Genomic DNA, 23,946 nt, shown 5'->3' on the forward strand with positions numbered 1-23,946 from the left:
CAGAGTACCTGTTGGTGACAGCTCCAGGCCAGGACTTCACCGTGCGTTACAGGCGTGGCCTCAGGGAACCAAGTGCCACTTCCTCCCAATCCCTGCTCCCTCAACTCCTCCTCAGGTCCCTGGCCAAGGGAAGCCCAGACCGTGCCTCTGGATTCCATCCTGGCCACACCACTGAACTACCCTGGATACCTCCCATGATCATCTGGCTAAAGGGTTGGACCGAAAGGCCACCTTCTCCCTGGGGTCTCCCCTAACCTCTGTCAGAGCGATCTCCGCCTTGCTAAAACAGAACACATATGATCCATGCCCCTCTTACCTTCCTTATCCGTGTCCATGTTGTATGAGGCCCTGGCCTCTCATCCCTCCACGCCTTTGTGCTTACCCACCCCAACCCCATCTTTGCCTAGATAACGTCTACTCACATTTCAAAGCTCGACACATGCCTCCTCCTCCAAGAAGTCTTCTCTTACTGATAGATTCCCTCCCCAGCCCACTGCATCCCCTGAGATAGGGCTCTTCCCATGCATTGCCATCACCTTGTACTTGCTCTGCATGCAGCTGTTATATGTGGGGTAATCAGAGCCAGCCTCTGGCCCACCACCTCCTGTATCCCTCCAGAGATTTATACAGCTTCCAAATGAGAGCCTAGTCATGAAGGTGCTTTATAAATAATATGGTATCATATAAATATATCATATTATTAACTCATTAATTTATTCCCCCCCCCAAAAAATATTTACTGAGCACTTACTTTGTGTTAGGCACTAGGGATATAAATGTAGACAAAACAGAAACATGAAGGTCACATTCTAGGGGCAGACGTGGACACAAGACAGTAGCTAGATTAATAGAATAAATGCAAATTGCGGTAAGTTTTAAGAACTTATCAGGTAATCAGGACAGGCCACTATGAGGATCTGACATTTAAGCAGAGACTAAAAGTATGAGAAGGAGCTAGTTAAGAGAACACTGTAGAAAGAATAATGCAGGCAGAGAGAACAGCCTGTGCAAAGGCCCTGAGGTGGAAAAGAGCCTGTGTGCTGGCGACTCCTCCATTACAGGGAGAAAGCACAGGTAGTGAAGCTCAGTAAGGAAGCAGGGGGCCAGCAGCCAGATCCAGGCTGGAGCTCTAAATCTCGAGCAGCTCAAAACCTCAGGCTGGAGAGAAATATAAAATGAGAGCCAAACGACTGAAACTTGGAGCAGCTGTTTTTGATAAAAACAGGACATACACATGTATTAATGATAAAAGCTAGTTTTATTGGGCACTTGAGAATTTTATGTCTGCTAAGCATTTTATACGTATTACCTTATTTATCCCTCCCAAGAAACTCACAAGTAGCTGCTATTATTATCCCACCCTATAGTTAAGGAAACTGAGGCCCAGAGAGGTTGAGTAACTTGCTTAAAGTCACTAGGATGAGGTAAAATCAGTATTCCAATCTGGTCTGTTCGATTCCAGTATCTGTCATGCTACCCTGCCTCAGAGAGACACAGAACGCTTGAGCCAGAAGCAACTTTAATGGTTACTCCTGCTAATCCTTCATTTTAGAGCAGAGGGCAGCGGGGTTCCAGAGGAGGGAAGTGACACAGTCGGGGGGATGTTTTGGCCATTTGGGCCAGAGATCAGGTATCAAGCTCCCTGCTGAAGGTCTTCTATTAAAGCCCCGAGAATTCAGGAACTGAGAGGAGGGAAAAGCCCCCGAGACATCAGACAACCTGGTCTGGAGGCCCAGGGTGCCCTGTGTTCAGTCCCGAAGCCCCTTCCCCAGGAATGAGGACCACAATGCTCGTGGTTTCCACTGTGCTCCGGCACCAGAGCTGGCCTCACCCCGTTTGCCCCAGCTCCTCTGACGCACCTGAGATTCACCCCATATCTATGAACGTCCGGCAGATTCTCACTTGAAACCGCTACTGGAATAAACATAACATCCACCCATCCTGACGGCAGGTGGGGGAGCAGAGACCCGCCATGAGCACCAGCCCGGCAGACCAGGCGAGGGGGCAACAAGGATGTCTGTTGAGTATGTGCTGCTGGGGGCTTTCAGTTGGTGCTGGTTGTCGGGTACAGGGTGTCAGCAGAGTGGGGTGTCAGAATCCTAGTCTGGGGGCCCCGGAGGGTCCAGGGCTGGGCTGTGATGGAACAGAAGTAACTTCTGAATCAGACCTATTCACTCAGTTGTCTAGGGAAGGTGACAAATTGAACACTAGTCCCTGAGGAGGGGGTGTCGGAGAGGAAGGACAAGGCAGTGAAGGACTCCTGTTTCCTGAGGGCCGCACAGGCCCTGCCACCCACAGCTCTGGCCCTACAGGTGCAAGGAGGACTAGCAGTGCAGGAGGCTCTGGAGCGACGACTGAAGAAGGCCAATGGCAGTGCACGGACAGCCTTTACCGCCTGGAGACAGTTCCCCGCGGGCAGACAGAAACCCACACAGGGAGGAAGGGAGCAGACCCCGCGAGCCACGCACTTCACACCTGTCCTAGAACCGCACGGTGCCCATCTCTCCCTGGAATCATGTTGTGAGCTAAATTCCCCTTTCAGAATTCGAGGAGAATTTAGTTCAGAATTTGGAGTTCTGAGGAGATAAACGATTCCCCGGCCCATTTGTGTCGGAGTTTTCACGCCATCCTCAGGCTGCAGAGAGCCTCTGGCTAAAGGACCTGGATTTTGTTTCAATCGTTTGCCCATCATCCTGATCTGTGTTAACCCGTGTTCTGCTCCTTATTGCTATTCTAATAGCAGCTCTCCGCCAATTGCCCCAAACCACACCACACCCGCTTTCTTGAACAACCAGAAAGCAGCAGGTGTTAGAGAGAAGTGTTATAGACACTTTAGCACCTGTCTTAAGCTTTCTAATTGGCATAATCAGAAGCAGTAAAAAGAGCTTCGGAGGAGGCAGTGCCTTATAGAGGAACGAGCCACCCTCTAGGGAACGCTGCGTCGTGAACAAGCCTTTGCTCGCACAGACAGGTCTCAAACTCGTCCTCACGATGTGGAGGGCTCCCGGGTGGCGGGATGTCCAAAAGGTGGGAGAGAGGGGCTCAGAGAGGAGGGTGGGCTCCCCTGCCTGTCACGTACCTCTCGGCAGGCTCACAGGACACTGTCCACCATCAGCTGGCGTTCTGTCACCATGTGATTCCGCTACCACCGAGGCCTCCTCAGGACCCATGTTGCTGCATCCAGAGGCTTTTTGTTTGTTTTGTTTCTTGTTTTTTGTTTTGTTTACTGGAAGACACTTTCTGTCCACTTTCCTGGGCCACGATTACTCCAAAGAATTTGTGTCTTTTCTACCCATTTAACAACACATCTTTTACCTCTGCACTACTGACCTGTGAAGCTAGGGCTGGGGGGGCAAAGGTCAAAGGTGATGCTTTCTCCTCAATTCCTCCTCCGTAAAGTGGGGAGGCTCTGACTCACTGGTCTGGGGCTGGGCCCAGCCGCATGAAAGAGCTCCCTGGTGACTGGAACGCGCACGGTGGTTAAGTGGGAGTACAGTAAAGGTTCTAGAGACCTGCTCGCCCATTTCCAGACCCAGGAACTCCCCCTTGCAGTTCCCCACCCTCGACTTTACCAGAAGCAAACCCAACTCGCCCCAGTCAGGGTCCCAGGGACACCTCACGCTGGAGGCCAAATGAGGAAGCTGGCCACTTTCCCCTCGTTAAAGTCGGCTCCCGAACGCCACCCAAATGAAGCTGTTTAAACAAACAAACAAACAAATAAAAGACTCTGGTTACAAATGTGCCGGGGGCAGGGATGGGCTGATTCTCTGTTTCCCCGGGACATGGCGTGGCGTGTCCTATTTAAACAGCACAGACTCAGGCCCCAAGATTACTCCCTGCATCCCCAGGTGTGGCCCTAAAGTGACAGGTCCAGTGGCCTGAAAAACACAGCAGGACCTCTGCACCCACCTATTGGCTTGTCCTTGATGCCACCTTCAAACAAAACACTTTCTAAAAGTCAAGTCTGCTCAGGAGAAAAACAAGCTGTGCCATCCTGTGGATAGTCAAAAGGGCACGCCACAGCTGAAGGGAGCTCCCAAAGAGAGTTCCACAAATGGCACGGGTGACAGCAGGACCAAGGCGAGAGTGGGCAGCCTTCTGAATGATGGCTACCTCAGAGGGGCTAGCACGGGTTAGCCGTAGAAACCGCGGTGCGTGTGTTAATCAGCCAGGCCATCCTACTGTCTCACAGGCTCTGAACCACAACATCCACTCACCAAAGGAGGAGACCCGCTCTCTAGTCTGGCCGGCCTGGGGGCGGGGCATTTGGACAGAGATGCTCTTAGCTAGAGAAAAGGAGCTTGGAAACTCCTGGAGAAGGACCAGAACCATTGCTCCCAGAAGTCTGGGGCTGGCTGGCCCAGAGGGAAGGTGGCATAGGGGTGGGTTTGGGGGGCTGGGATGGAAACTGACATATCCATTTCCAGCAGCCTCCTGTCGTATTTCCCACCCTCCCTCACAGAGCCCCTCATCCCTTCCTTCTGGGGCATTCAGAACATGAGGCAGAAATGAAATGGAAACCAAAGCAGCAGAGAGAAAGAAAGAATGAACTGGAAACCCCCAAACCACAACCTTTCCACACGGCCCTTCCCTAGCCCTCCCCAGACAAACCCCAGCGCCATGCTCCTCTGGCCCTTTCCATCCGCCCCTTCTTTCCTCCACAGTCAGCCTGGGTGAAAAACAGGTCATCTTTTAACTTAAAAAGAAAAAGGCATTATAACCACCACCCATACATCTGTGAATAGTAGACCAAAGATGGAATCCACATTCCAACGACTGTGACCTGTCTCACCACAGTGTCTCAGTCACGCCAACTACAAGACGCCCAGAGCTTTTCCAAAACCGTGAGACAGAGAAGGGAGAAAAGCGCTGACCTAAGAGAGGCTGCGGCGGTGTGGCTGTGAGCTGCCCCCGGATCAGCCCAGTGCTGCAGCTGGCCGGGACGCAGAGCCGGAACCCTCCCCTGCTCACTCTAGTCCCTGTTGCCATCGCCACTCTTTCTCCTCCTCCTGCTGCATCCCCACCTCTCCTCACCCTCTCCCGGGATCCCCCACTCCCCAGCTGGGCTCTGGTTTCCCTGCAGGGCAGGTGGAATCCTCATTAATAAACCACACATTTCCTCCAGGAAACAGTCTTCGGTCAAAACGTGCCTGCGCATACCTCCACTCCTCCTCCTCCTTGAGTAACAGTCACTTTCTTGAAAGCCCGATGCTGTTTGCCTGCACGCACGCACACACACACACACACACACACACGCCCAAACATACCTAGCCACCCTGACACCCTTAGCCACCCCTCACACCATCACCCTCCAGCCAGGCCCAACGGGCTTTATCACTACAGGAGCTCCCCTTCCTGCAGGGCAGGCGACCCTCCCCCTGCAGCCAGCCTTCCTTCTCTGTGACACCGGCCAGGGCTGCCCAGGCCAAGGGCACTGATAAGGTCTGTATGGTTTACGTGGAGGAAAGCCCCGTGATGGCTCAGACATGAGTTCAAATCTGAGGGCAGCAGAGAGGTCACGGAGAGCCAGACAAAGGAAACCTGGGGGAGGGGACATGTTTGGAACTTGAAACTAAACAGGAAGGGCCCTAACGGGTCTGTGCCCCGACCCACAGCTAGCTTAGAGGCTCGGAAAGCTCACATGTGAGTGGGATCATCCCTCTGCTCGTGACCCCAGGGAGGCCCGGATCCCCACAGGGTGCTGCTCAGAGGGCCGCCTACTGTCCTGTCCATGTGAGGGGCAGTGCAGGGTTGCAGCAACGGGCCTCAGCGACACCAGTAGGGTGGCTATGGGCACGTCATGGCACTCTCTGGACAGCACTCCATCCTTTTACAGCAAAGGGGCTGGCCTGGCTGACCCCTTCCTGCCTCAAGCTCCAGGACTCTAATCCATCTACTTCTTTTAAAATCCAGGTCAGATTTTACGTCCAATAAGCCATCTCTGATTAAGCCCATTTAATTGGTATGCTTACTTAACCACTGCCCTGAAAGCATTCAGTTTGTCTTCTCCAGCAGGTCCTGGATCCTCAACCAGACTGCAAGCTTGCCCGAGGGCATGAACTGTGGCCCCCCCTGCTCCCGCTGCCACCCGTCATATCCATCTGCAAGTTCAGGGGCAGCCTGAAAAAGCCGAGGATTGTTTGACCGTTCTCTCTAAGTCGGGGTGTATGTAAGAACTAAACAACTGTCCTGTGTATGCACAGAATTAAGTCTGGACCGGTTTGCAGGTCCCAGAGGAACACGCCGTCACAGTCAGGGGTGGGGCAGGGGGAGGGGTGGTTCTCATCTTCCTCCAGGTCCAAAACAGGGAGTTTCTCTTCAGTAAAAGAGGTCTGAAGCCTGAGTTTCCTGTAAAGGGAAACAGCCCAGGTCTGGAGAGGAGAGGACATTCATTCTCTTCCTGGGCAGAGAAGCAGGGTGGGGCATGTCACAGCACGAGGCGCAGACCTTGCCTCGGGCACCAGTCCAAGAGGAGCTTCTGTGCAAATCCTGGCACATGAATTACCAGTGATGGGAACTGACGAAATTCCAGCTCAGGACAGCACGGAACAGTCAGAGATGAGAGGGAGAAAAGCGTTATCGGTTTTAGGGCTTTTGAGTAGCTCTCAAAACCAAGGCTGGTCCTCACTGGACCTAGAATGAGAGGGGGGTGTGAGAGGAGGAAGGCTCTGAGAGAAAAGGAAAGAGGGAGCAGGGCCATCAGGACCCACACTTGGATTATGTCAGTAAATTATCTGGAAAAACGTTTGTCCTAGCTGAGTCACTGTGACTCTGCCAAAGTGCTCCCATCTGGGTTCTGGGAGAAATGGGCCTGGCTGTCAAACTCGCTCAATTTAGAAACAGGAATACTCCTCCTTGGGGAGACAGAGTGCACTCCCAGTTCCCTCACATGCTCCTGCACGCTCCGTCCTCCGGCAGAGGGCTCTGCCGTCTCTCCGCCACAGAGCCGTCCACCCACCCCGGCCTGGGCACTCCCTGTGGGCACAGCCCCTTTGCCAAGGAAAGAGGACATCCCCAAGGAGACTTGGATCTGGCCTCAGTGACTTCATGTCTGGAATGGAGAGCCTGGCATTGACTCTAAGAGGCCTGGGGGTGAGACACTGCCCTTTCCCCTTGGGGAGCTCCCAGTCTAATGGGATTCAGCCAACTTGCAAGAGGCTCCTCTGCAAACTCACCACCAAACAAGAGCCACCATCCCTGCCCTCGAGACGTCCACCACCTGCCAGGGAGAAAGCGTCGTGGACCATCAGTACTCGTAGAAGAGTTGGGACCCATCACCACCATATGATGAGTGTTCTAGATTCAAAGCCTTTTTCAAATTTTGTGCAAGTTATTTTGTTCTGCTGAGGAGATGCTGGACTTTTAAGAAAGAAATTCTTAAGAAGTCTTCTGATCTAAAGCAATCCAAAAAGAGATGAGATGGAGTGGAAAAGGTGAGGGGAAACCTTCTTCTTTTAGGAAAAGCTACAGGGGCAAACTGGTACGGAAATTTTCTGCACCTAGTGAGTGTCTGCACCAGGGTTACATGCTCAGCAACCAGAAGCCCTCGGTAGTGGTGTTTTTCTTGTTTTCATCTTCTATGTTCAGAGAAAGATAATAGAGTCTGAAAGGGAAGTTTTGAAAAAACCAATTAAGACTTTTTTCTTCAATGTTTGTAGCTGATGAAAATAATGAGGCAGACAGTAAAAGTTCCAAGAGATAAGTAAGCTTGGGGCACTGTGTCTTCAAATCTACCTAAGACTGAAGACAAACCAATAGGAAGGATTTTTTTTTAATTAAAAAAGAATTTGATTTTATAAAAGAAAGTTAAGAATTCGTATAGACTTTCTGACAAGACCCATCTATGTCGTCTTGGGCAGCTGAGCTGAGGTACTCCACCACTTGGGGGCAGCATGCCTAACTTGCCAGAAGTGTATATAATGAAGGCATTCTCTCTAGCATCATAACATAAAATGTCAGTATCCAATAGTTGCCCAAAAACGTACACAACACCAATCACCAGTGAAGGGCACATGATAAGACCTAACCAATGACAGATGAAGAGAAAACTACAAGACATGCTGAAAATAATCATATGATAGGGAGGGAGAAACAGCCCAAATCTGGAACCCACCAACTGAAAAACACGTCCTGCCTACCCTATGCTATGCTGTCCCTCCAGCGTCTATATTCAGCGAGCTCCCTTATTTCCAACATTCTAGTCAAAGGAATCTGAACTAAATTTAAATCATCCTCACTTCCTAGCATGAGTTCCAGAAAAACCTGAATTTACTGGGACTTATTTCATCTGACATGTTGAAGTTTACTTCATCAAGGTGGCACCAGAAATATCAGCTTCCTAATCAGCCTGCCGTTGGTGAGCCACAAACTTCAGAAGCCTAAAAAAGAACATAAATGGCCCACCTAAGCTTTAAGACTCACTCAACATTGTGGCCCAGAGACAAACCCCAAGGAGGCCTCACTTTCTCGGAGGAAGGCAGGTAGGGACCTCAGTTCAGAGGAGCACAGACGAGGTTGGCAGCCACTTTGGGCCAAGCCAGGAACTGACCGCACAACCAGCCAAGGAGCGGAAACACACCCAGAGGCGAAACTGAAGACTCCCCAAGGGAAAAGAACAATTAAGTCTCTCTCGACTTCCTATCAGATCTGAACTTTAATGTGTGGTCCCTGTTAAGAGGTCTATTAGTTTAGGAAAGTAAAAAGAATCCTAATGTGGGAGACCCCAAAGGGCAGCCCCTTGTGACCAACCCGTTTACTCTCTTCAAATCCAGGATCAGGTTCAGGTGGATAACATATGGCCCTCAGTTAGGGTTTCTTGATGCTAGTGATAGCAGTGTTTGCACAGTGGGGCAACGAGGAGCAAATAAACTTAAATCTGGAGAAATGTAAAGACTTGGAATTCTAAGGCAAGGCGAACTAGAAGCATAAATAGGGAAATTTGGAAAGTAATTTGACAACGTGTATCACCAGCCTTAAAAAATGTCCACGATTGCCACAAATCTATCCCACAGAAACCATCTAAAATGTACACAAAGGTTGATACACAAACATGTTTCCTGAAAGTCATTTATAGCAGTGACATTCTGGAAATGACTTATCCATCAAGATAGGTTCATTAAAATATGGTGCATCCCAGGACATTTTTTAATGTTATGAAAATATTCTTATGATATAATGCTAAGTGGAATAAAACAAGAAGCAAAATTAAATAAATGATACGATTCAATTCTGTTTTTAAAAAGCTCTAAAGAAAAAAGAGAGGAAGGGAAAATGTCAATATATTAATTGTTACTATCTCTGGAAGGCAGAGTTAGTGGAGTTTTTTTATTCTGTATACTTTTCTGCACTTATTTCTAAAATAAAGAAATATTTTTCTAATTAAAAAAGAAGCCAAGGCTTTCTCACACTTTTAGGCATATATATTCATTCAGTCAGTATTTACCACCAGCCTGGTGGGTGTGACTGACCTCACTGCTATTCCTGCTGTTCCCACCAGCTCTAATCCTAACCTTAACCACCACCAAACCCTGACTTTGACAAAGCAGTGCTAGGGACAGCGAAGGACAACGTCTCTACTTTCAAGCAAGGCAAAGGAAAGAAACTGCTACTTGTCATTGGCCCCTTCTATGTGCCAAGTCCTGGGTCAGGCGCCTTCCATGTGTTCTCATGTAATCCTTACTACCATTGTGTTTGGTGATCTCTACGCCTATTTTACAGGTGAGGGAATTTGTCAGCAAGTGTGCACATTTCTCCTCCCAGAGGAAAGGGTTCTGGGATTCATTCTTCTTGGGCTGGAACCCCCTGCATAATTTGCAGGGTTAGCAGTTTTCCTCAAGCTCACCCTTTCCTTCACTGCTACTCCACATTCCACTCCCACCGAGCCAATGGCAATGCCCAAAGTTCCCTCTAAGGGTCACATTGAAGACGCATGTGAAGGAGAAGAAACACCCCCCTCTCCATCCGCATCAAAAATCCTTTATCCAATGCTGGGTCCTTGATTTATCACCTAAAAGCATTTACTGGTTCCTGGAATAACCAGGGCTGCTTCTCATAGTTACTTCATGGTCATATGGTTTCCACCTCGGATTGTCCAGGTTATCGTTCTCCAGGGAATCACGAATGCTGGTCTCTGCATTTGAAGCATCACAGCTGGCTCTCCACAACACACACACACACACACACACACACACACACACACACACACACACACGGCTGCTATTCACAGGTTCCCACCAGCCCCTCTGGCCCTCTGGCCCCACCAAGATTGTGCTGATACAGACACAGACCTGCCCAGTCCAGGGTGGCATGGTCAAGGAAGTGAATCAACTTCAAAATGCATATCAGCTGACCACTAACTACGGCCAGAATTGTGCTTCTGAGGCCAGAGCAGGGCAGAAGATAGACCCAGGCAGGCGGCTGAGTGAAAGGAGCATCTGAACACCCAAAACACTGAACAGGACCACCATTCCTTGAATACACTAGACCACTCCCACCTATCCAGGCTCCATGTTCAGGGTCCCTGCTACCAACAGTCTTTTACTCATCTCTTTAAATAGTTTCCATGGTCTTAAGTGCTTTTTTTTCACCACAACTCTTGATGTCATTTGGTCACTAAAGCATACTTGACCATCATCCACAGATGAGCGGCATTTACATGTCTAAAACTGAACACAAACACCTGGGGAGGAGTCTCAGGCATCACCCCCACTACCATGTCCATTGTCCCGCACATCCACAGCCACCATCGCTGCCTCAGCCAGCAGAAGCGCAGGTTTGAGGCAATCGCCTCCTGCGTTTTCCCTCTGCAGCAACCTTCACATTTAGAATCCAAGAGAACCTTAGAGAAAGCAGGTTTGATGGACAGTTTGTCACTGCCCACCATAATTACATCCATCTGCCCCTCATCTCCTTACCACCCTCTCCCATGGTCCTGTCCCAATCCAATCCTTAGCCTATCCTTCAGAGTCTACCTTCCTACTCTCCCCAAATCTGTCCCCTGCACTCTATCACCACTGCCTCCTTCCCTTTGGCCTCCTCATCTCTTCAGTGGATAAAACCTCAGGGTCTGGTGCTAGACCATCTGGCCCCAAATTATACTGACTGTGTGTCCACAGGCAAGTTACTTAACCTCTCTGAGCCTGTTTCCTCATATATAAAATGGGAATAAAAATACCCATCTCAAAGTGCTATGAGAAGTAAGCTATGCATGTGAAGTATCTATAACAGTGCAACAATGTAGGTTAAAGAGAATAATAATAAGGGCTAGCATTTATTTATCACTTAATAAGTCATTCCAGAGGTTGGAAGCATTAAGTGTTTCCCCCCACTCAAAATCATGTTTGAAAATTGATCCATGTTGTTGCATATCACAGTAGTTCAAAAAAGCTAGTCAATGAAAACTACATACGGTAAGATTCCATTTTTATAAAGCTCAAAAACAAGCAAAACTAAACAATATATTGTTTATGAAAACATGTGGTAAACTATACCAAAAAAGCAAAAGAAAGATAACATGAAGCTCAGACTAGTGGCTATTTCTGGAGGAGGTAAGAGGGATCAGGACGACAAGGAACCACAGGTAGCTTCAAGAGCACAGGGGATGTCTGCTTCTGAAATTGGAGGATGGGCTCTCAGGTGTTCATTTTGTTATTATGCTTCATAACTTATATATACATTACATATATTCCTTAATATGTAGCAAATATTACTATATATGTGTGAATAGGTACTTATTATTATTAAGCTTCTTTAGCAGACAGACTAATAAGTACTGAGTGCCTGGGTGCTACAGAGAGACTGCTAGATAATTTCTTCACAACACCCTTGTGAGATGGACATTCTTTTCCCAAATTAAAAATCAGAATATTGGGGCCAGCCCAGTGGCACAGCAGGTAAATTCACATGCTCCACTTTGGCAGCCCAGAGTTCGCCGGTTTGGATCCTGGGCGTGGACCTACATGCTGCTTGTCAAGTCATGCTGTCACCGGTGTCCAACATATAAAGTAGAAGAGGATGGGCACAGATGTTAGCTCAGGGCCAGTCTTCCTCAGCAAAACAGGAGGACTGGCAGCAGATGTTAGCTCAGGGCTAACCTTCCTCAAAAGAAAAAAAAATCAGAATATTGGAGTCAGAAATGTTGAGTAATATGACCAAGGTTTCCGCCTGTGCCAAATATCTTCCATTTTCCCCTTCAAATCCATTTTCCATCTTCTCTCCTCTACCTGATGCCCTGGGAGGCTGACCCACATGGACCACATCAAAGGGCTCCCTGTCACCTGGCTTCAGTTGCATTCAGCCAGTAACAAAGAATGACGGGTCAGAGAATGGGAGGACAGTGAAGAGTATCAATTCCCCTTTCCCCATTTCACAGAATCACCATGAGTGGGTGGCATCTCTCTATCGAAGCCCACAGTTCCTGGCAGGCAGCCCTCTCACACAGCGCTCTCTCTCTAGATTCTAGGCACTGCTCCTCACCTGGCCCCTTCAGGGCTAGAAGTCGTAATGTCCCCTCTCCCTCTTGTTTCTAGCCCTGGGATACCTTGACAATCCAAACCTTGCCTGTTTCTGTGTTCTCTGCCCAAATCACTGTAAAATGTCCCTTCACTGAACTCTCCTCAGATGACCCAGGTTGAGCAGCCATGTGTTTCCTGACTAAGAAGTGTGACAGCTGAGATCTGAACCCCAGGGCCTTCTGTCTATCCCAAGATACCTCTCTTCCCATTGCCGTGAAGGTTTGCATGGCTCCAAGGCGGGTGATCACAACCATGGTAGTTACTACTGTACTTGTACGTGCCTTAGCAGCAGAGTGGAAACAGTCTGCTCTTCAGGACTTGTGTTATGCAGTTAACAAGAGGGACACTTACCTGATATTGCTCAGAAATTTGTACAGAATGTGGGAACTGTAATAGAAATTATAAACCCTCAATAAACAATCAGCAAAATAAGCTAAAAATGGATCTGGAAAGGTCTAAGTTTTAGGCTGATAGTCTCCTTGGTCATATTTTCTGGACCTTCCATCACAACTCCCTGTATCCACCTTTAACTGATGACGCCAGAGCAAAGGGCAGGATGGCAACCACACATCTCAACAGGCCCTATGACAAAACTCATTCAGTGATGGCAGCTTGGGTCGCTAGGGCTCTCTCATGTGGAATGTAGTGGGAAGAAACCTTCCAGTTTTTACCTCCTTGTCTTTTAACTGTCTTTCTGGCTCTCTCTGCTTATTTCTATTTTCTGGTCGTGTTGAACAAAGACAGTGCTGGCTATAAGCCCAACTTATCTCTTGCTGAAAGAAGTAGAACAGGAGCAAATGTTACCAAATAATAAGCTGTGAATATGGGCACCTTGGTTTGATTGGCATCACAGAACGTCCCATCTTAATTTCCCATCATCTTTCCTCAACATGACACCTGTGTTCCTTGCCGGAGCTCTTAGCATCTCAGCAGCGCTGCTAAGAGCAGAGCTAGGTGGCAGATACATCAGGGGCTAACAACCGGTGCCCTTGGGAGCAGCAGAAATATAATCCTGACAAAGCAGGATACCAATAACGATGAAGAGGAGGAATTCAACGCAATAGAAGTAACCCAGGATTTCCTTACTAGATACTTAGACATTCCTGTTTCAAGCACACGGTTGACTCCCAACAATCATAGTGGGTAGATTATCCACAGTGTGGGCTCTGCCTGGGCAACCGTTTACTTTCAGACTAGATTTTCTATCCTGTCTCTAAATTTCTAGGGACATTCATCAGCTGATGGTATCTGAGTATTTCTTTTCCACCCCTTTCATGCACAAGTAACTGCAAGCAGATAGCAGGCCAGAACAAAAAGCTAGATAAGTATAGGATGGATGACAATCAGAAAAGGTGTAATACCAGAACTCATCAAGATCCCTATGCAGACCTTGTCTCATAGTAGGCACTCAATAAATATTTGTAGAACTGAGCAAATGGAGTTGTTAGGAAGTTGACTTACAAGACTTATTTCAAGGTCTCTTCCCATCCTGATATTTTATGATTCCTCAGAAGAAGATGATAGAAAGCTTGGAGAAGATCCGACTCATCAAGAGCAAGGAAGGGAAGTCGGAAAGGACTCACCTCAGACTGAGATGGATCCGAAAAGAGTAACTAGGACTGTTCCAAACTGTTGCACCCCAGGATGATCCTTGGTCCCAGGTGATGCCCTCAAATTCCCACCCAGAGTCCAAGCAGACTAGAAAGCAGTTCTCTTAGGATTTAAGATGTAGACAAGATATGAAGTGAAATTCCAGGCCGTAAGCTATTTAGGGAGTCTGAGAAAGGGAATGCATGTTTGTCGGGGTGGTAAGACTCTGTTTAGAGGTCCTGGATTTTATGATGTATGTTTTTTCCAATATCATAAAAATACAGAATTCAGGGCAAGAGAGACTCTTAGAAATGATCTAATCCAGCCTCCAGCCCAGTGAAGGAATTGTTCCTACAACATTCCTAACAGAAGGTCATCCAGTCTCCAGCGACAGGAAGCTCACTTTCTCCAGAAGCAGCAGCGTTACTGCTGGACAGTTCCCACATGGGCAGGTTCCTTCTTCAGTTCAGAGTCCTGATCTCTATAACTTCTACCCATTGATGCAACAGAGACCATGTCTGTTCCTTCTCTTTGGGGCAGCTCTCCCAAAATCTGAAGTCAGGAATCACTTTTCTCCCATTTTTACTCTTGCCAACAAACATCCTTCGTTCCTTCATGCAGAGACATGATTTGTGGATCCCTCAATATACTACTCCCTTGACAATACTCTAACTGGCCAATATAGTTCTTAAAATGGGGCTGGCAGAGTTCAATGTTGCAGAGTTGAATGCAATGGTCCAGAAATGGCCTGGCCTTCACAGAGGATAATAGGAATATTTCTTCCCATTCATTTCTAAATTATCACAACCATCTGTTTAATTGTCTATTCTAGAATGGTGCCAAAAATGGCCATCAAGCCAAATGGTTCCTTAGATTCTGGGATCCTCTTTCATCACTTACTAGTGCTTATTTGCTTGTCTTCTGCCAGCTGGTTCATCTCCTATGCTACCAGCACAGTCATTTATTGCACTGCCCTTTATGGTCACTGGTTTGGTGCTGAGTAGAGAAATATCCAGGTTTTCCCAAACTCTCTCAAAATGTCTGTTCCTGCTCACCATGAATCCTCAATCTAGCTGGCATATAGAGCCTCTAAATATCAGTTAAATAAACAGAGAATGAAGAAACGCATGTCAAATGTCGCCTACAGGCCAGTCTGCAGAGCATACTCCACCTCCCACAGGAGCTGTCTTTTCAGCCTCCTGGGCCATGACCCAGGATAAATCATTTCTTCTCATCAGTATCATCAACCTAATCCAGCAATTCATTTTCACAGTTTCTTGCTAAGCAGAGGACTGGAAAATACTCTCTGACCCACTGAGTTCTTCGGTTTCCTCCCCACCTTGCCCCACCCCCCACCCCGCCCGAGATTTATGGTCTTTAGAACAATTCTGTTCTAGGTTTTGTTTCCAAGAGTTGTCACGTGTGAACTTGTCGCCAACAGAATCAGGAAGTGATGAGTGGGCATGACTAGTTGGTAAACTCTGCAGCCTGCCAGGTATTCACACTCCTGATGAACACAGGCCCCTCTGGAGGGAGGCAGCAGGCATCCTAGAACAATTTTTCCAGTGAAGATGGCAGCGGGATTCTTGCCTCCCACCTGCCAGAACCTGTGAAGCACCTTGTCTGCTCTCAGGAGCACGGGATGCAGTACTGTGACCACCCTCTGAGAGGCAGAGAGCCTGCATCTATATTCCTTCAATGATAATGAATTGTTTCTCATTTTTCATGACCTTCCTCTCAGCCCCACTTGGGTTTCATTCCCCTTCACCCAACAGAAATCCTTTCCTTTTTAATTGCTTCCAATCTGTTTTGTCCCATCTTTGCTTAACAAGTCGGAATGAAGAAAAGCATTCTTCCAACTCTTTTACCTTCTATTCTAAAGAAAAAATTAGCATGCATTAGCTGCAGGCATGTGATAAACACACTGGAAAGAAAAATTTACCCTCCATATCTCCTGGGATCCCAATTTCTTTTGGCTCTAAGAGAACTGAGAGTCCATCACGGATCCCCATGAAAACTTTTCTTGTAAATTGCTTTAGAAAATGCCTGGTTTTATGCCTGTTAGCAGTGTACATAGGAAAGATGCTTTTAAAGCTGCTTTGCCCCTAGAAGGCTAAATTGCAAAATTACCTAGATCAATTATGGGTTGTTTAGTACACCTCCTTACCTCCAAGATGGAAGGAAATATTTCTTCTGTATAAAGACCTCTAGAAAAAAAAATCTCCTATTCTATTCTTTAGTCTAAAGTCTCATGCACAAAGTTTAGTTCTTCTTTGGATATAGCTCAAATCCCTTTTGTTGGAGCTTAAGACCTTTTATCATTTTTCTGGTCCCTGGTGGATATTATAAAGAAAAAAATAGATATTATATGACATCTATTTGTTCCCAGGCTCTGCTTGGAGCTCTTCAGGCTCCCCACTCCATTCAACATCCTTTTAAGCATTTGATGACTGTTCTGAAATCCCCTTTCCCACCTGCCCATCACCATCCACCAATCCCTTTACATTTGTCTCCCCTGTAGCTCTTTCAAATGCAGTGCTTGCCTCGCTTGACATCTGCTTCAAGAATTCAATCAGCCCGTTCAAGAATTATCCAAGGTCTCCCAGCAAAGGCAGGGCTGAATATACAGCTCCTCTCTGTAGTTTACTAATCCTCCCACAAAATGCACAGAGGCAAGATGAAGGCACCACTTCTTACTTGCCACAAAAAACACTTGACAGGCTCCAGCCCTACTAAGAGGTAAAGAACAGAGGCCCCATTGGCCAAGAACGAGGATGAGCAGAGCACTGGGGCAGGAGTCAGGAGGGCTGAGTTCTGGGCTGAGCTCTGCCACTGACCCCTGGTAAGCAACTCCCGTCCCGCATCGACCCTGTTTCCTAAGCAGAACACAACACGCATTTGCCTAGATTTCTTCTCAGGGCTCTTCCGGCTCTCACATGCTACAATTCTCTGACTAGGCAAAGGCCTCTCCTCTCCGTCCTTGAAAGATATAGACCATGGCCTTGGCATGTCTCCCTCCACCAACCTCCACGGCCAGCACCGCACAGAAACACTCAGAAACCATGTTTCTCAACCTTTTTTTAATTATCATCTTCCTCTGCCCCAAAAGAGACTTTTTATACTTTTTTCCTTAATAATCTACCCAATGAAAATTTAATACTATGAATATACTGTATATATGTTTATTTTCTATGTGTATGGCTGTGCTTAATACATAAGAGAGCAAGTCCTTTTGCTACCCTAAGAACCAATTTTCATCCCCCTTGTGGGCAATATTACCCCCTTTAAAAATGCATGACCTAGATTGAGCTGAGGGCTGCTTCTAGCTGAATGATACAAGTGGAGTTATTTACCCCAAACTCCAAAAGCCACAAACATATTCACAAGCCAGAGATTTTAAGAATATTCCATTGCACAAGCCAGAGGGGAATCAGCTTGAGTTCCCATTTCCCTAAGGTAAATAGCAGCTTCCCATCCCTCCTCCCCAGGCCACAGTGTCTCCTGTTTCAGGCCCTGTCCTGGTCCTCTTAGCCTGGGACCTTCATCTCTGCCCACAGTTCCCACTTACAGCTCCTACTCCATTCACATGAATCCCAGCAGTAACAATGGGAATGATGGGAATGAGGCAAACAATGCGTGATGATGTTCCAGGAATAATTAGAATCCACTCTGGCAGGGATGGATGCTCATTCCAATTCACTTACATCAGCCCAGCTCTCCCTCCCTCCCCTGCAGGACCATTCCCTTCCCCTTACCTTGGCACGCTGGCCAAATAGGTCACGAGTTTCCTCAGGTCTTCCTGTCTTATTCTATCATGATTGCTGCGAGCAGGGAAGGTCAGGATGGGTCCTCCTCGCTTATCCCGGCCCCCTGCAGTGAGGAAGAGGAGGGAGTTTAAGAAAATGAGCCAGAAAGTGTGCTGCAGAGGAAAAAGGATTTCATCTGAGTGTTGGATGAAACAGGCAGAAATATGGTGCCCAGAAAAATCCAGTTACTGCTTAAGACAAGGGCACAGGGTTTGGATGTGGGTAACGTGCGACCTCGGGCAAGTCTTTTGACTTCTCTGATGCCTCATCTGCAAAATGTAGATGAACATAGTGATGACCACATTATAGGGTTGCTGCAAGGACCAATGAGTTGGTACACAGGGAAGCACTTTGAAAAGTAAAGCTCTCTACAAATGTGCGATGACAATGAAGGTGGTGTAACAGTTCTTGCTGAGAAAACAAGCCATTGAAAGTGCTATAAGGTCTTTGGAAATTTAACCTCCAATTCACTTCTCTTTGCAGACCTCTGTGAGGTGGAAGAGCTCAGGATTAACTGACTGCCATGGTGAGAAGACCTTAAAGCATCCATCCAGGACATCAATGCTGGGAGGTTCTAGATTCATAGAAAAGACATTAAGTGTTCTCTACACAGCCAAGGAGCCACCCCTGCCTGCCTGCCTGAGGTGCCACCTGTCACTCCTGCTAGAGGAGCACATGAATCTTCATCGGAAATAAGATGCTCAAGGTCTTAATCAGTGCAAATGCATATGTATATGGTATGATTACAAATGTTTTCTAAATATCACATAAAAAAAAGCTGGAAGGAGTTTACTGAAATGATGACCATTGTTGTTATTAGAAGGCTGGGATTTTACATGGTTGCTTTTCCTTCCTCTATTTTCCAAACTTTCTATTCACTATTTATTCTTTAATTTAAACATTTATTCATTAATGGGTGCTATGATCAGAAAGCAGGACCCAGTTTCTCAGGAGAGTTAGACGGGGGCGAAGCTAAGGTGTAATAACTATGTCCTTACAGGCACTGGCTATTACACAAGGAAAACCTCTGTGCCATGATCACAGACTCCCCATCCCACGTGCATCTCAGGCAGCTGCCTGATATCCCCAGAGCAAGGACCACAAGGGGATCTAAAGCAAGAGGGAGGACGGGTTGGCATGGAAAGGAAGCTTAAAGCTTAGCCCTCGGAAGAAGGATCTCTTCCAAGGAAAGGTGGAGCCCCCCAGGGCCCCCACCCAGGAGTGAGTTCATGAATGTTTCCCTCTGTTTGTGGGGTCCTGATGCCACACAGACAGAGAGGAGGCTCAACAAATAAAATCCAATCCACTCCAGGATAGCCCTGAGCAGGAAATAAGGAGAGTGCAAGGAGAAAAGGATCAAACAAGATCCAGGCCACGGAGAGATCTGGTCCTGAAAAAAAGATGTCTCAGCACCACCCCCCTTCCCCCAGCCCCATATCAGGGCAGATTTGTGTAGATATACCACAGAGTTGGTCCCAGGGCCCCCAGTTCCAGATCTTCCATACCACAGGTCCTGGTTCTTTGTACAGAAAACTACCCCCATTTCATCTGCCTTGCAAATGGTTTCCATCTCGCAACTGCCTTCCACATGAGGAAAAGGAAGCAGAAGGATTAAATGGAAGGTTCCCCAAGAGCAGGAGTTTCTCCCACACTCTCAACCTTCTCCTCCAATCTTGATCAACCCGAAGGATTGTCGCTCTTGGGTGGTTTTAACTGCAGCTGTTGCGCTTCCACCTGACCTTCCATGGACACTTTCAGAGTAGAGCCATGGGAACAAGAGGGTCAAGGCTGGTCTAGTCAGGAAAGGCTAACTAAGGAGTCTAGAGACCTGTTGACACTGTCCCTTCTGAGCTAGAGCCAATGCTACCCTTGGAGACAGGAGTTTCATAATCATGGCTGGGGAAGGTTCCAGATGGCAGGGGAGGGGGAGTAAGGAGAGAAGGCCTGGGGAAGTGCAAACCTCTTCCCTCAGGAAGCATGGATAAGGAGTCAAGAGGGGGCAGGAGGATCAAGCCAGGTATTTTCAGAAAGAAGAGAACCTTGCAAGATTGTAGGAAGAAGAGGAGGAACAAGCATAGAGGAAGAGAATCATTATTCTGGAAAGAGTAGGGACGATGGATAAAGCAAGGCCTCAGAGTAGGCACACGGGGAGGGGTCTTGCCCCTTTCTCTGAAGCGGGCTGATAGAACTCAAAGAGGGAGAAGGAAAGAGATAAATTATGGAGAGGGAGTTCAGCCTGCCTGAGGACATTGTTCTTTAGGTGAAATAGGAAATAAGATCACCTGCCCAGGATCGGGGCAGGCTTGAGGTGCTGGGAGAGAGGAGAAGTGGACCATGACTGGCCAGCATCCCTAAAGAATGAACAGCAGGACTGTGTACGATGCAGGCTTACGGGAAGGTGGCAGGGTACTGGGGCATAATGCGAGCTCTACTGAAAGGTCTGGCCATAGGGTCCATGCTAGGCTCTACCTTGAGTGAAGGCAGAATAGAGCTAACACATGGAGCAAGTGGGGAGGCCCCAGTGAGGGTAGGAAACGTCCTGCTGGATTATGAGTTCTCAGAGAAGAGGGAACAGCATATGTTTTGTTCATCTGATATCCATCCTCTCCCAACTTATAGTGGAACATAAGAAAGGGTCAAAGGTAAGAGGCTAAGGCCACAGTCAGACATATCAAGCCTCAAGGTCTTGGATGTACATGACCAGGGTAGGATGGTGGAAGACTTTGGTGCCAAGGAGGCTGAGTGGCATGATGAAACTGTAGGATTTGATCAATAATTGACATGGTTGCTGAAATTACAGAGGGCAAAAGCAGAAATGAAAGAATGAGAACCCCCCCGCCCAAGTCAACGTATGATGGATGTGGATCCCAGAGGGTAGGAGACAAAAGTAATTAAGTTTTTAAAAGGTAATAGAGATGGTAGCAGTATCTTCAAAGTCCCATTGCCTTAATCATCAAATATCTGCTGTTTGCCTACTCGTGCAAGGTTTCGGTGCTAGGAGCTATAGGATAGGAATGTCGAGTATAAAGAGGGAGGGGATGGCTTGATGTTCTAGAAATGGTGATGATCACCTTCCATGGAGGCAGGGCGGGACAGGGCTGGAGGAGGGAATGCAGAAAGGAGGGAAAGTCAGGGCTTCCCTGATTGAGCTGGAGGAGGAACAGTGCTCACAATTTTCAGAGGCACTCAGGCTCCCCTCAGGGCGGTTTGGGAAGGTGGAGAGGACAAGAGAAGTACATCGAGTAAGGATCATACCACAAGTCTGGTCTGTGTAACAACGCTTCTGCAAGACGTTAATGGACTCAGTGATTGTTTTAAGGGAATGAGGCTATTCTGTAGTTTGGGAGATGCTGCCATGTGTTTGATGGACACGTGCTTTGATGAACGTGGCAGATCTCCAAGAAGGGGCTCTAACATGTAGCATTTCCCAAACTTATTTGAGAGTAGAACCCCCTTCCCTTTTTTGAGAATCATCTCATGGGACTGTTGTTCTATGCCGCACACTTTGAGCGACGTAGGCCCAGGGTACAAAAGATCCTGCAGCAGCGGCATGGAGCTTTCCTGGGAGCAATGGAGAACGATGTTGGTGGAGAGAAAGAGGCAGAGAGGGACATCGAGATGGGGCCAAAAGGAGGGTATGGGTGCACATGAAGATAACAGGGGTGGAACGGGCCCTGCACAAGAACGTCGGATAAAGGGACAGGGGGTGCTGTGCTTGGGAGGTATATGTGCACAAAGGAAGCCAGAGAGGGGGCAAAGGGGAGCCCACAGGTTGTGAAAACAGAGCAAGATAGGGCAAGGCTGTCATGGCCACAGATCCTGTCACACACACGTGCACACGCCCACATGCAGAAGCTGCTGGGCTGCCAGATCATTCCAAATGTGCGTTCCCATGGCAGCACAGCTTTCCTTTCCTCTGGCCACGCTGGGGGCACTCCAGGGAGGGCAGGCACAACAACAGTTAGTTTCTGTGCCCACCACCTTCCTTGCAGGGCTTTCTTCTCAGAAAGCAATGCAACGGCTACACTGCATTATTTAATTCTGGGTTTCTTTATTTTGTCTTATTCTTGTGTTTTGTCTTTTAAAAGCGTTTTCAGTTTGTTTTCTGTTTTCGTTTTTTTTTTTTTTTTTTTTTTGATGCAGACAGTCATCCCCCTGGCACCCTCAGTGTCCTTCTCAGACACGAAAGGACAATGTTCCCTAAGCCCAGGAGCTCCTGCACCACATGCTGATGAATAAGACTTACCCCAGGCGGCTCGGCCCACATCAGCACGTGGGAGTGAGCTGCACACCCCAGCCCCTTGGTCCTGCTCTAGGAAGCTTCGACCTCCTTCACGGATGATTAACTGCCTTCTTAGCACATTGCTTCTATGTGCTCCCTTAGGACAAACCTCTACACTTGGGAAGGTCTTTTCTAGGGCTGGCTGGGCCCTGCCCCAGGGCTCCAACTGAACTCACACGGGAAAAAATAAATCATGGACAATCAAGCAAGGGTCCCCGTGTCAGAGTGTACCATATCTGCACTCACATGCCCCGAACTGATACAGAAGAGGATGGCGCTCAGAGGCTATGCATTAAAACCAAGAAGGCCTCCTGGAGGAGTCAAAGTGGGACTTGGGAAGGAAAAGAAGGTGTGGGGAGGGTGCTGCAGGCAGAGGAAGCTCAGGCATGAGAGAAATGGGAGGACTAGCAGGATAACCTAAGAAAGGACATCAGGTTACTAAGGCTCAGCGCCACAGAGAAGGAGAGGGTAAAGCCATGACGGGGCTCCCCTTGGGAGGAGAGAGTAAACAGTAGAGGGCTGTGGGTCAAGTCCTCGGGCCAGGCTGAGGGCAGCCGCAGAAGTCAGAGGCCTGGTGCTGCCCAGGGGCCCCAAGACATCTACATAAGGTCTCCCGACACACTCAGCAGGCACTCAGATGCGAGTTTACAAAGCCTTTGGAGGTGTGTTGCCAGCACCTCTCCCCACACTGAAATCGCTGCCACGGGGTCCTGCCAAGGGCTTGTTTGGCCTGCGCTCAACATCTTTACTGACGGGCTCCCTACCTAATAAGACGCACAAGCACCTGACACCAGTGGGACCTCCCAATCACTCTCATCTAACAGCAATGACAACAACAAAACACTAGCATTACTTCTACTACTACTACTAACAATAATATGGAATGCACTTGGTACCTTACAAGGTTTACACACTCCCATCACATACTCTGCCCTCACCTCCCATCCTCACTCTCTGAACCAGCCATCCCTCACCTTCCCTCTGGTCAGGCAGGAGACACTGCTGCTTGGTTTCTCCGTCCTCATACCCCCTCCTCTCTCTCTCTTCTCTCCCTTTTGGCTGTCACCCATCAGCCAGGCCAGTGGTACCTGTGGAGTGAACTCTGTGCTGTGGGACTGTACTGGCTTTTTCCCTGTGATTCCACTGCTACTCCTCGTAGACGACCAGAACCATCCAGAAACAAAGGTTCAGTCCTCAAGGAACAAGCGGGGGATGTGTTCCTTTAAGTGTGATCCTTGGCTCCTCACATTACCAACAGACTCTGATCCAGGAGGCCTATGGTGGAGCCCCAGAACTGGCGCTCAGAGGGATACTGGTGCGCCTAGGGCTTGGCTTCGATTACATCAGGGGTCACCAAACTTTTTCCTAAAGAGCCAGATAGCAAATATTTTAGGCCTGTGGCCATCTGGTCTCTGCTGGATCTACTCAACTCTGCTGTTGCAGTGAGAAAGCAGCCAGTGACCCCAACTGTGGTAGGTGAATCATGGCCCCCAAACATGTCAGGTCCCAATCCCTGGGACCTGTAACTGTGACTTACTTGCAAAAAGAGTCTTTGCAGATGTGACTAAGTTAAGGATCTTGAGATGGGGAGATTATTCTGGGTTATATGAGTGGGCCCTAAATGCAGTCACAGGTATCCTTATAAGAAGGAGGCAGAGGGAGATTTGACACAGACAGAAGAACAGAAGACAATGTGACCACAGAGGCAGAGATGGGAGTGATGCAGCCACAAGCCAAGGAATGCTGGCAGCCACCA

General features: G+C 48.1%; 1 protein-coding gene across 38 annotated transcripts in view; it reads right to left on the reverse strand.

Moving 5' to 3' along the window:
* The window catches only part of KALRN (kalirin RhoGEF kinase), a 635,442-nt gene that overhangs the window by 427,314 nt on the left and 184,182 nt on the right, over positions 1–23,946 (reverse strand). For all 38 annotated transcript variants that reach the window (XM_070583665.1, XM_070583666.1, XM_070583679.1 and 35 more), the window contains one exon: positions 17,858–17,972. In XM_070583665.1, coding sequence (XP_070439766.1) covers positions 17,858–17,972 — 115 coding nt within the window. The remainder of the gene's footprint in view (positions 1–17,857; positions 17,973–23,946) is intronic.

Source organism: Equus przewalskii, chromosome 18 (assembly GCF_037783145.1).
Source record: "Equus przewalskii isolate Varuska chromosome 18, EquPr2, whole genome shotgun sequence".
Classification (NCBI taxonomy): Eukaryota; Metazoa; Chordata; class Mammalia; order Perissodactyla; family Equidae; genus Equus; species Equus przewalskii.